Genomic DNA, 13594 nt, shown 5'->3' on the forward strand with positions numbered 1-13594 from the left:
GTGGTCGTTCAAAGAACGCGTTATGTCACAGTTTTTTTGCTGCCAGTGTGGCTGTGCCAAAAAAATACCAACTTTTTGGAAAACTGCTAAAGAAAAGCTAAAAGAATTAAATTGAAATTGCTAATTTGGGTGTTACATGACGTTTAGGAAGGGGGAGGTGGGTGCAGAAAAATGTTACGGTGTGTTACAAGGGGGGGGAAGGGGTCAATAATCTTCAAAAATTGCGTTACGTATTAATTTATGAACGCCACAGCTGTAAGTTTCCACCTTAAAAATAGCGTATTTGGACCACAAAGTCAATTTGTACATATGTTTATGGCTGTTGCTACAAATAATGTATCACGAAACATTGATGCAGCTGATGAATCAATTAAGTATCACTTTTTAATTATCTGCTTTCATGCAATTAAATTTATTTAATTAGCGTAAGAATAAGCGTATAATATGTTCGGAAGAAGTAAGGATTGAAATGACTTTTGATGATCCTGTGCAAAAAACTCCTTCACAAAATTATTTTTAAGGGTTCCGTGCCTCAAAAGGAAGAAACAGAACATAAAGATCACAGTGAATGATCACAAGTTTGACCGAAGTAGGGGTGCTATCACTGCCATCATTTAAAAAAAAATGACCAAGTGCGAGCCGGACTCGTGCACCGAGGGTTCCGTACAAAGTACGTATTAATCCAGTGTTTGTAGAGCCCCTCTCCTAAGCAAAATGTACGCAGTGTGGGGTCATTTTAGTTGGTCTATTAACATAAACAGTCAGACATGAAAAATTACGATTTTCAGATTTTTATATTGATTATGTAATCAATGCAGTGTTTCTCTATTTTTTTTTAAAAGAGTTAAGTTTGTGACAATGACAAAGTCACCAGTTTTTTAAGAGATTAGATCCTAATGTCATTAAACATACCCATGAAGAACTGTTAAAACTAGCTGAAATTTACGCAACACTTAAATAAAGTTATCGACTACTAAAACTCGACAGATTTAGCGACGACGACAACGAAAGTACATGATTTATTTTTGAACATGTTTAAAATGTCACGGTCTTCTGCGCAGCATATTTGTCCACATATTCCATAAATACATCATTACATTAAATAACATTAATATTTCATCATCATCATCATCATCTCAGCCGTAGGACGTCCACTGTTGGACATAGGCCTCCCCCACAGACCTCCAGTTGCTTCGGTTGGCAGCGGCCTGCATCCACCGTGAACCCGCGGCTTTGATCAGGTCATCCGTCCATCTTGTTGGTGGACGTCCTACGCTGCGCTTGCCGATCCGCGGCCTCCAATCGAGAACTTTTCGGACCCAACGGCCATCCGCTCTCCGTGCTATATGGCCCGCCCATTGGCCACTTCAACGAGCTAATACGCTTGGCTATGTCGGTGACCCTTGTTCTTCTACGTATCTCCTCATTTCTGATTCGATCCCGTAGAGAAACCCCAAGCATAGCTCTACATTAATATTTAATAAGTTATTTCTTGCGATTTCGTGAGCGCCATATAAATACCGTCATGATTTTGCAAATTCCTACGAAGGAAGTTCTGTCAGTTTGTGTTTCTTTAGAACGTTTCATAATAGTTTAATCTCTACGTTGAGCATTGACAGTATATTTTAACACTTAAGTTTGTATAGAGCTGTGTTTTTACCGGTATTATTGTATTTAAACTTTCTGTTGATGGTACGAAATTACAAAAGCAAGTAGCGTTTGCAAATTTTTAGCTGTAAAATTACAATTTACAACAATATTTTAAGGTCTGCGCCTCGCGTCCAGCCAGTTTGCAGTTTTATAATATGCAATTAGGGATTGTAAAATATGTTAAAGGGAACGCTGTAATAGGCTGCGCAGTAAAAGTCGTATAAACGTTGTTACGACTTGTATCCGAATTCACAGAAATGCAATAACATTTTTGCAATTTATGATATCGTCGTAACTTTGACGTTTTGTTAGTTTTGGGCGGTTTTGGCGTTTGGCATGGCGGACGATTTAAATCATATTTAACTGACGTCAGTGTGCGTCATATTTGAGGCTAAGTTTAGAAAGATTTGTCATTTTACGCTTTTGTCGGTTACTCTGTTTCCGGACTTTATTTAAATTATTGCAAAATTTACACAATTTATGGACTGTGTTCAAAAATATATGGACACGCATTCTCTAGCGCGTTAGTTCATGTTCACTTTGTAATACCTACACCTTCCTAACTATTCCCTGCATATTCTTTCTCCCGTGGGAACTTTGCATTTGCCTGCGATAAAAATCAGCCTATGTTAATGTTAATTGGGCATCTGGCCACATATTTCGACATCTTTTAGTTAGACCGCCCTCTTCCTTTGCATCACGCTATGAAAATAGTAATTTTGTAAATAGGACGTAATTAATGAATGAACTGTAATGTAGCTTTTCGTCACTATTTTTTTTTAATTATCGTTTCAGTAGTTCCAAAAACTATCCCTAACATACAAATAAAGAAAGTTTACCGTCTAATTCAATTAATGTACCTACATAGTTAATCATATTAACAGCCACAACATTTACAGGTACATCTAAATAATTTGTCTTTCGACCAAAACTTTACTTTAGCTCTCACGTTGGTGTGAAATTTTCCTAACCACTCATGCTAGTACATTTTAAATGAATTATTTTTAACCGTGGACTTCTATTCTGAGATAAATTTTGACATATATGCTTTTTAAACTTATTAAGCTTGGCGCTCTACTTAGTCGCAACGACCAACGACTAAGTAAAATAAAATAATTTTACGACTCACAGGTTAGTTTTTGCCACCACTTCCAATTTCATATCCACCATCAAAATCCATTTAAATATTCCTCACTACTATAAACGCAGAAAATTACTAGCTCATAAAATAAATACGCTTATATCTTTCTCATTACAGTGTAGCCGTCCGCCATGTTGCGGGAATCATTAAAAAAGTAACATTTAAACTACCAATGGGAGCGGTTCTAGTTGGCCGCGTCACGTGTCGTAAAACATTCAATTATACCACCACTATGCAACTAACGCAGTAAATAGATGGTAAACGATACAACTTTTTACCAAGATATTGCCGCTGAGGTTCATCATCATCATCATCATCCCAACCTATATACGTCCCACTGCTGGGCACAGGCCTCCTCTCAGAACAAGAGGGCTTGGGCCATAGTTCCCACGCGGGCCCCAGTGCGGATTGGGAACTTCACACGCACCATTGAATTGCTTCGCAGGTTTGTGCAGGTTCCCTCACGATGTTTTCCTTCACCGCATAGCTCGTGGTAAATTTCAAAATAATATAAAATAAAAATATAAAAATATATCTATGTTGTCAGTGGAAATACTAAATTGATCATTAGTAAGGTAGACGTCCGAGTACTGGTCACCATCTTTAATTTTATGTCACAAGAAATAGTGGTGACAGCAGGGTGGCATTTACTAGGACTCTACCTTAAATGTCTTAATGGAATCTTACAACTCAAACTGGGAATAAATCGGTGTGATCACTAAAAAATATATATGTTTTTGGCTTTGTCAAAAAATATGAAGTCTGAAATCATCATCATAATGAGTATCATCAGCTCCATAAGTCTTAAAGATCAAACTGGTTACCTTAAATCTTTGACTTTAGCGAGTAGCGCGCTGCGTTGCGTGCGTTAAGCTCATTAATTTTACTGTTTTGGTAATAAATTTAAAGGTTATATTCGATGGTCATTTTAAGTTGAAATGTGATCACAACTTTGGTGGTCATTTTATATTTTTGGGTTAAAAATAAATAATTTAGTGTTTTCTATAAAATGGAGTTAAAGTTCATAGTTAAAATGGGGTTCTAATTTTGGTGGTAATTTTATATTTTCATAGCTTTAAAATACGGTATTTTATTAATAATAACCTAAAATATTTAATACTTATGGCTTTAGAGCCTTTAGATTAGATGAAAATATCGCCAAAGAGGTCAATGTTAAAGAAAACCTGTAGTGATACACTAATTAACAGAAGCTCAGCAAACCGTGAGAATCAGCATAATGTCGTATATATTATTCAATAAATCTAGGTCGCAGTTTATCAGAAGTCTCTGCTTTAAAGGAATTAGAGTAGAAAAGTGTAAAAGAATCCGTGTGCAGGTTTGGCGGTCTGTTCAGAGGTTTCGGTGGCATGGTTTGGTGGACATGTCAAGTCTCTCTGGGCTCGAGTTTTTGCTCATTTACATAGCCTGTTGAAACGAACATGTTTATTATATTGCTGAAAGTTCCATAATAAAGTAATAAAAAACATAGAAAAGTTACAAAATATGGTCATACGGTGCGTCCAATCCACCAGTTCAAAGTCTTTGCGAGCTATAGAACGAGCCATACTCGGAGTTTCTCTGAAGAATAGAATCCGCAACGAGACCATCCTATACAGAACTAAGGTCATCCACAGCTCAGAGAATGAGTAAATTGTGGCAGTGGGCTGGTCATATCTGGAGAACCCTCAACCGTTGGAGTAAACGAGTTGAGTAAAAGCCTCGCCTCGACAAACGTTGTGTAGGATGCCCTCCGGCCGGTAAAATAGGGAAATTCGGTAATGTCTACAAAGTACTGAACCCTTTGCACGCAATTTTAATTTGCACTTGTCCACTTTGAGATAGAGGACCCTAAAACACATAAGCATTTGAAACAATAGCTGTAATCTATACGTTACTGTTTTTAACCGCAAGTTAGATTACCCGTATGGCACTAAAACTATTACCGTCTGTGGTGGGTCCTACTTACTGAAGATTTCCACCATTGATATTATATAACCCACACTATAATTGTCCCATTCTGCCCGGGTATATGTATTTTGCTCGAGGAGTCAAATATTAAGCTCTAGACATGTGTAAGTAATGCGAGTAATTATCACTACTAAAATATCACACAGCCGCACATACATTGCACGGATAAAACGTTTTTCCAGTGATGTGATATCAAAAAGTGATATTTCAGTTTCCCTTAGGGGTTGTGCAGCCTCTATGCGGGTTACGGGGGCCGCAATGACTCAGGATTAAAGAAAAAAAAACTTTGTAGCATGAAAATATAAATAAGGTCATTCGTACGTTAACACAAATCAACAAAATGCAAAGATGAATGAAACAGATTCACAATAATTGGATTTTTTTACCGATTTGAGATTTGTTAAGTAAAAGTTAAAATTGTTCAAGTTTTTTATTCTTATTTATTGTATATTATGTCAAAAAAACGTGATGGTAATGGTACATGATTTCGTGTACTTGTTATGATCCATTTTCCTACGTTGCGAAGCAATTAGTAACTTTGTGCTGAGCCAGCCTTTTTTTGTGCCCATTTTGCTCGCATTTTGTGACCTATTTGGTGGAATATATTATTTTTTGTCTTTGTTTCTAAACTATTAAAAGCGAGAAACAAGGAAAAATAGGGGGTCTTAAATAATTTTACATAGTAATAGGGTTGTGTCATGCAAATGATGAAAAACTACGTGATAGATAGTCACGATGTTTCTACTTGGGTGGTGTCCTACTAATATTATAAAATTTGTGTGTCCGTGCGTGTGTTTGTTACTCCTTTCAATCTAAAACAAGACGGATTTAAATGAAATTTGTAATGGAAACACCTGGACTTCTGGGATAACATATAAACTTTTTATCCCAATATTCCCACGGGATCTGGATAAAATTCCAAAAGTTCAACAGCTAGGTTTAGAGATATGGAATTTGATTAAGGCGCTTTTTATGCAACGTTAATGAACACTGTTGATAAGTATTTTTTTAAAATGTCGATATTTCAATTCAACTGTTATATTGGTTTACGTGAGCAAAGTCGCGGATAAAGGCTGGTATGTAATAAAATTATTACATAAATACTTGGTATTATGTTTTAATGACTGTCTGAGTGCCAACACGTGTAACCAGTGACCCTCGGCTGGCTGTTATCAATATCATTAAATATCAATGTTCATTATCTATTACATACTTAGTGTATTGCAGGTTGCTACTTGAAGTTTCGTAATATGATAATTACAGAATTTAATCACACATTAAATATCAAAATTGTAATAAAATCGCAAATAAGCTGGTAGGGTTAGTTTTGCCCACAGGTTTTGTCATCATATTATTTAAATTATTTTTTTAGAAATATTATTACCATTAGGTGCAAAGATATGAAGGTTTGGCTGAAAATCAGCGCTGTAGTAGGCAGCATATACTTACTGCAGCATAATGCTGAGTCAATTCCTTTTCGACATCATCAAATGTTTTTTTTTCTGTAAATTATGTATTATTTTAAGTTCGATGTCGAAATAAAGTTATGTCTATGTCTATGATGTAAACATCATGTTATTTTGTTTATTCATAAATATGTAATGATCCGTCACGGCGACAAACTACATATAAAGAGAACTGTCGTTGTCATGGCGGTTTGTTTACGGTTTGTGCTAGTGTCGCCCCTGCGCAGAGCTTTGTGTAATATTCCCTAATCAAGAGATCTAAGCGTATATACTGTAAAGACTGAAGGTCCTTAATACCTGAAAGAATTCTGTTTAAAGAAAACACTTTCAGTTGCACTTTATTTTTATGTTAATTTTAACGACACATCGATCTGAATATACCTACGAGTAGTAAAAGCCTTAATTGACTGCCCAAATTCTGTTTTGCTTCATATAATCGATACATACATTCATACATCAAGATATGAACATACATCATGCCTACGCAGCCAGTCTTATCCTACAATACGCACAGACGGCGGGAAGTGACTTTATTTGTATACCTGTACTATGTAAAGATAAAGATAACCGCCACAATTGATCAGCTAAAATGCTATAAAGTTAGCAGTTAGAGTACGTTATAATTTTTTCAATACATTTACTCGAAAAATTCACTTTCAAAGGATGTATACATGGCTCGTAAGTTCATTTTACCGTACTAGTGCGTTTTTTTTTTAAGTTTTTTTCAATTCTCCATTTTAAGTTTACAAGCAGTTTTAAATGACAGAAATAAAAAATATCGACTTATACGTAGAAAAATGTATAAATAGCCAAAACTAAGTAATGAATTTGCAAAAGATTGTAATTATTATAAACTGTAATTTAATTACCTTAGATTTTAATAATCTCCACCTTTTATTTATTCGAAAAAATCGCAGTGGTTAAACGCGTCGAACCTTCGCCTGATAATTTTAGTTAACCTAATTAAAAACAAGACTTACGCATGCGCATTACGGACGCGCCATTAATGTAAAACTTTGCGTTGTTTTTATTTTTATTCTTGAATTTGTGTTATTAATTATGTATTGAAAAAAGTCGATATGATACACGGTTGGCAAGGTTTTACAAACTCGTGACGATTTATCACTTGTCAACTCTTTTGTAAAGCCTTACTTACCAACCTCGTATCAAAATAACTATTAAAGGAACTATTAATTATTTTCATCACTTTTATTTATGCATTACTTTCCGTCCTTGACTTCGTCCGCGTTTTAGGTAATCCGTTTATCCGGTAATCAAATTATCTATCTAGAATTGAAATTTCATCAAAATCATACAAGTGGATTAGACGCGGAAACGAACGCGGAGTTAATTTTTGAAATTATGATACTAACTGTTGCACGCGGCTGTGCTTGCATAGAAATCTATGACCCTCATAGGATAAACAAGTGCGTGTGTCAAATATCAAGTCTTACCTGTTTTTTCCTTCGTAGGTACTTAAATTTTGGCATTTATAATAGCTTTTCTTATTTTTAGATATCTTTAATTTTAATGGCGCTCCAATTCCTGTTTGTCCAGAGCGGTAATTACCAAGACGACCTGCCAATGTACATTAAATTAAACGTCAAACATTAAACAGTCTCGCATGCTCTCCAGAAACATTAAAGAAAAATTAAAACTTCATTTACACTTATAACCTTTTAAACCTGCCAACACTTGAGACCAGCGGTTCTCAACCTTGTGACCCGCCAATCGCCAGTGATCCGGAAGAGTTAAAATAAATTGCGCGATTTTTTTTTATTTTGCATGAACGCGCGTTTGCCGTGGACAGTACTTTTAAATGTAACCTTTAGAAATTTTACATCCTATGTTATACTGTGTCTCCGATAACATACAAGCATGGATGGATTTATTTGCAGTTATAATATAAGTATATGGATGAATGTTTTGTTTATTGTTTATTTTTTAAAGCATAGTGACAATTTCTTTTTAACCTTGTTTGTGATGTAACTGGTAAATTAGATTAAGATTTGTATGCTAAATTGTGGCGAATAACTGACATGGATAAAAATTCTTCTGAATGTACACTATTATACGGGTAGAAATGAAAAACACTCACTGCTGCTAACTTAAAACTCGATTTAATTTGAAATCATGCGCAAGTTATATCGAAACAGTATTGAACAAACATTACTTAGTTTATTTAAGGGTCAGCGCCATCTATCGGATGCTTAGTTAAACTTTCGCTAATACATTGATGATATTGATCGTAACATACTGCCGCCCAAAATGACTCTCGTCATTTTCAAATTAGTTACAAAGATTTATTACATGCACATGATCACTTTCACTAAAGTTTGTTTGTATTTTTTACTAAAGTTCTCACTAAAATTCATGCATATCACTCACAGACACTTAATAAAGGACACAATTTTGATATTGTGCGTCTCATTACTCCAGAGGCCGTTCTGACATCATAGGTCCTGGTGAGATTGTCTTGGCCAGGAATTTTTCTCACAATTCGACCCATCGGCCAACGTCCAGGAGGAAATCGTTGATCTTTTATTATGACCAAATCTCCAACGTCATATTCTCTCGTCTCTTTCTTCCATTTAAATCTCTCTTGCATCCTGCTCAGGTATTCGGATTGCCACCTCTTCCAAAAATCCTGTACCATTCTCGTTGTCAATTGCCATCTGTCTAGTGTATTTATTTTAGCTTCGGTTATATCAGGTGACGGTAATACAACGAGCGGTTCTCCAATTAATAGATGTCCTGGGGTAAGCGGTTCTAGATCATCAGGATGGTCACTGATTTTGGAAAGTGGACGGGAATTCAAGCAAGCCTCTATTTGGGTTAAAACCGTGGTTAGCTCTTCAAAGGTGAGTGTAGAGTCTCCCACTATCCGTTTTAGGTGGTATTTGGTTGATTTGACGCCTGCTTCCCACAATCCTCCAAAATTAGGCGCTCCAGGTGGTATGTATTTCCATTTTGTTCCTTCTCTGTCTAGGCTGGATGCAAGCTCATCAGGTATAGTCGGTTTTCCCTGTTTCCACATAGATATAAGTTCCTTTTCAGCTCCATGAAAGGTGGTTCCGTGGTCGCTCCACATCTCTCTGACATGTCCACGTCTCGCTACGAATCTCCGTACGGCAGCTAAAAAGGCTTGAGTGGTCATGTCACTCACAACTTCTAGGTGAAGAGCCTTAGTGCACATGCAAATAAATAGACTGATGTAAGCCTTTGTTGATTTTGCACCGCGTCCCTTACTCATCCTCACATATATGGGTCCTGCAAAATCTACTCCACTAATGGAAAATGGTCTAGCAGGTGTAACTCGGCTTATTGGTAAGTCTCCCATCTTTTGTTCTCTGTTTTCAGCTCTCTGCCTCGCACATATGACACATTCTCTCACGAATCTTTTTACTGCGTTACCTGCGTTTATTAGCCAGTATTTACTCCTTAAGTAGGTGATCATCATCTGTGGTCCACCGTGTAGTGTTCTTATATGAGCTTCTCTTAATAATAGTGGCACCAGTAAGTTATCTCGCGAAATGATGATAGGATGTTTGCGTATGAATTCCATATCCGCGTGTTTAAGGCGTCCTCCCACTCTAACAACTCCTTTCTCGTCGAGAAAGGGAGAGAGTGTTAGTAATCGACTTTTAGATTTCAGTCTCCTGCCATTTTTTAATGCTTCAATTTCTTCAGGGAATTCTAGGTCCTGTGCCATTTTGATACACGACGTCAAGGCAGTGCTTCGTTCTTCAAACGTCAGGTAAGTAGATGGTAAGTACTTTTCTTTTCTTTTATCTAGGACTCTCAACCATCGTCTACAATAGGCTACTACTCTCACAAGTTTATCGATCGTGGAGTATCGTTTTAACAGGGTAAGTTTCTCTTCATTTTCTGTTTGATTTATGATGAGTGCTGTCACTATTGATTTCTTCTTTTCCAATGCAGTGTCTATTATCTTTCCTCTAACTAATTCTATTTCTTTCTTTTTCAGCATTTCAGGTCCGTTCCACCATAATTCCATCGCGAGTAACTTCATCGGCATTACCCCTCTTGAGGCTGGATCAGCTGGATTATGTTTCGTATTTACGTAAAACCATCTGGCTGGCTCAATGGTTTCAATGATCTCAACGACCCTGTTCTTCACGAACGGTTTCCATCTCATAGGGTCTCCATGTATCCAAGCCAATACTACCTGGGAATCAGACCACGCGTATACATCCTTTCTACCTTTTATCCTGTCTACCTTGAGCGTTTTTGCTATCTGTTTCAGGTGTTTACTCAAAAGTGTAGCTGCGCACAACTCTAATCGGGGTAATGAAACCAATTTTATTGGGGAGACCTTGGTTTTTGCTGAGAGCAAAGATACTTTGACTTCTCCGCTTCCGTTGACAACTCTGGCATAAATTACTGCGGCGTAAGCTGATGCAGATGCGTCTGCAAATCCATGCAGTTCTAAATAAGATTCTTGACTGGTGTGGATCCAGCGGTTCAATTTGACCTTCTTCAACTCAGGTAATTCCCTTTTGAATTGCAACCATTCGCCTTGTAATTTCTCAGGTAATTCTTCATCCCAATCGATTCCTTCTCTCCACATCTTCTGCATGAGAATCTTTGCAATTATTATTGCCGGTGCAATCCACCCCATAGGATCGAATAAGGAAGCTATATCAGCTAGGACTCTTCTTTTGGTAAAATTTGTCTCTTCCGTGTCTTTCAATTGATTTAAAATGGTCAGTTTGTCTTCTTTAACTTCCCACGTTATTCCCAACGTCTTGATTTTCTCTTTTATTTGTATCTCGGTCCTATTTGTTTCCTCTGAATTTTCTTTGTCTTTTAATTCTTTCATAAAATCTGTACTGTTGGAACACCATTTTTGCAGTTTAAATCCTCCTAACTTCAAGATTCTTGTTATTTCTCTTTGTACTTCGATAGCTTCTTCGAGATTGTCTTTCCCTGACAAAAGATCATCCATATAGAAATCTTGTAATATTATTCGTTTTGCTTCTGGGCAGTTTGATCCTTCGTCAATCGCTACACGTCTTAAAGTCTTTACCGCCAAATATGGCGCACACGATGTTCCGAATGTTACCGTCAATAATCTATACTCTCCAAGAGGCTCGGTTGGATCTGACCTCCAAACGATCCGTTGATAGTCTGTTTGATTCTGTTGTATTCTAATTTGCCGGTACATTTTCTCTATGTCCGCGACAAACGCGATTCTGTGTTTTCTCCATCGTAACATTATTGATCTGAGTTCTTCTATAAGTTGAGGTCCAATAAGCAGCTCATCATTTAATGAAACCCCATTATTCCCCTTGCACGAAGCGTCAAAGACCACTCTCGTTCTGGATGTCTCTTTATCTTCACGAATAACTGCGTGATGTGGAAGGTACACGCAGTTCTCCGACCTTGTCTCTTTGTCTATTTTCTCTAAGTGGTTTAATGCCAAATACTCTTCAATAACTTGATTGTAGTCTCTCTTTAACTGTGATGATTTCTCTAGTCTGTTTTCTAATGAATTCCATCTTTTGATTGCGATTTCACGTGAGTTGCTTGGTAGGATTGGTGGTTCTCTTCTAAATGGCAGTTCTACTATGTAACGACCGTCTTCTTCTCTCTTGGTTGTCTTTTCGTAAATTTCTTCGGCTCTTATCTCTTCTGCTGTCATTGTCTCCTTCTCTTCTTCTGTAGTCTCTAGCTCCCAAAATCTTCGTAGCATGGTATTAAGTTCCATATTTAAGTGCATGCTCACGAACGGTTTATCTTTGTTGTCTTCATCGATATTCACCTTTCCCGATATAATCCATCCCAGGTGCGTTTGCAAAGCTATAGGAGACCCAGGATTGCCCTTTCTCAAGTCCGTTAGGATCATCTCATTATAAACATCAACTCCAAGTAGGATATCGATGTGACCTGGTTGATAATATGTTGGATCTGCCAGTTCTAAATCTCGTAAATGGCTCCAGTTCTCGATGGGTAACTTCTCTGATGGCATGATGCTGGTGACTCTTTTGACCAGGTAAGTTGTAATTCTTAAGGTCTTTTCAGGTTTAATACGGGACGATATTTCAAGATCTACTGAAAATCGTATTGGCGTTCTCATTTGACCGAGACCAGACACGTGACCATTCACATGTGTGCGTTTAAGCCCCATAGTCTGTGCGGTCGACTCACTCATAAATGATTCCTGGGAGCATGGATCTAATAGTGCTCGTAACGTGTATTCTATCCCTTGATCATTCTTAACGTTTATCAGTGCTGTAGACAACAATGCCATTACATGTCCCGTAGTTAGGTGATTGATTATCTCCCTCTCGTTAGGTTCGGTTATGGGCTCTCTGCTCTCGGTTTCTTCTTTCTCTTTAGGTGGATTTAATCTTGGTATGTTTGGTGTATTACCTCTATGCAGCAGCGAGTGGTGTCTCTTTCCGCATTTATGACATGACGATTTGTGCTTACAAAACTTTACTTGATGACCTTGAATAAGGCAGTTGAAGCATACTCGATTATTCTGTACAAATTCTGTTTTCTTGACGTCTTTCAGGTGTTGGAACTCTTTGCACTGGTATAAGTAATGGTTCTGTTTGCAAAATATGCATTTAGTTTCTTTATTTTCTTGGGCAACGTGAAATGATTTTGATTTGATTGTGTTTGAATAAGAAGCTTGATTAGAGTTATGTTTGGTGGTGGAACTGGTACTTGATTGCATCATCTCTAGTACGCGGAATCTTTTTTCTAGGAAATTCTGTAACTTGGAGAATTTAGGTAGCTCTTGTATATTTAAGGTGCTTATTTCTTCTTCCCACTCCTTATGAGAGTCTGTATCAAGCTTTGTAACAATGATATAGATGACAAGTGCGTCCCACGAACTACAATCAACGTTTTGCGTTTTTAGCTGGTTTAAGCACTCCACAGTTGTGTCTAACAAGTCTCGAATTGACTTAGCGGTTGCGTTATTTATTTTCTTTTGGTTCATTAGTCTATTTAAAATTGAATTAACGATGATTCTCTTGTTGTTGTATCTATTTTTTAACGTTGACCACGCTATGTCATAATTCTCTTCTGTGATTGCTAGATGTTTCAGAAGCTGTTCTGGTTCTCCTGTTAGGTAACTCTTGAGGTAGTGCAGTTTATTGACCTTGGCTACTTTATCTTTATTGTGAATTAGCGATGCGAACAAATCGTGAAACGATGTCCAATCCTGATAATTCCCGTTAAATTGGGGAATATTTATTTTTGGAAGTTTGACTTCATCATACTCTTGAGAGAAGGGGATACTGTGAGCTTGAGCTTGCGTAGGCCCGCTAGACCGCTCCAACATGTCCATCATGGTAGCCTTCAATTCGGTATAGATTTCTTCGCATGAAGAATA

At 37.2% G+C, this 13594-nt stretch overlaps 1 protein-coding gene across 1 annotated transcript; it reads right to left on the reverse strand.

The window, feature by feature from the left end:
- Positions 1-7752: 7752 nt before the first annotated feature.
- Positions 7753-13552, reverse strand: LOC141432970 (uncharacterized). The gene is made up of 4 exons (XM_074094808.1): positions 13482-13552; positions 12922-13091; positions 10061-12480; positions 7753-7803 (listed from the first exon to the last, which is right to left on the reverse strand). The coding sequence occupies exons 1-4, from the start codon at positions 13550-13552 to the stop codon at positions 7753-7755; spliced, it is 2712 nt and encodes a 903-aa protein (XP_073950909.1).
- Positions 13553-13594: the final 42 nt, after the last annotated feature.

The sequence above is a fragment of the Choristoneura fumiferana genome, chromosome 11, assembly GCF_025370935.1.
Source record: "Choristoneura fumiferana chromosome 11, NRCan_CFum_1, whole genome shotgun sequence".
NCBI lineage: Eukaryota > Metazoa > Arthropoda > Insecta > Lepidoptera > Tortricidae > Choristoneura > Choristoneura fumiferana.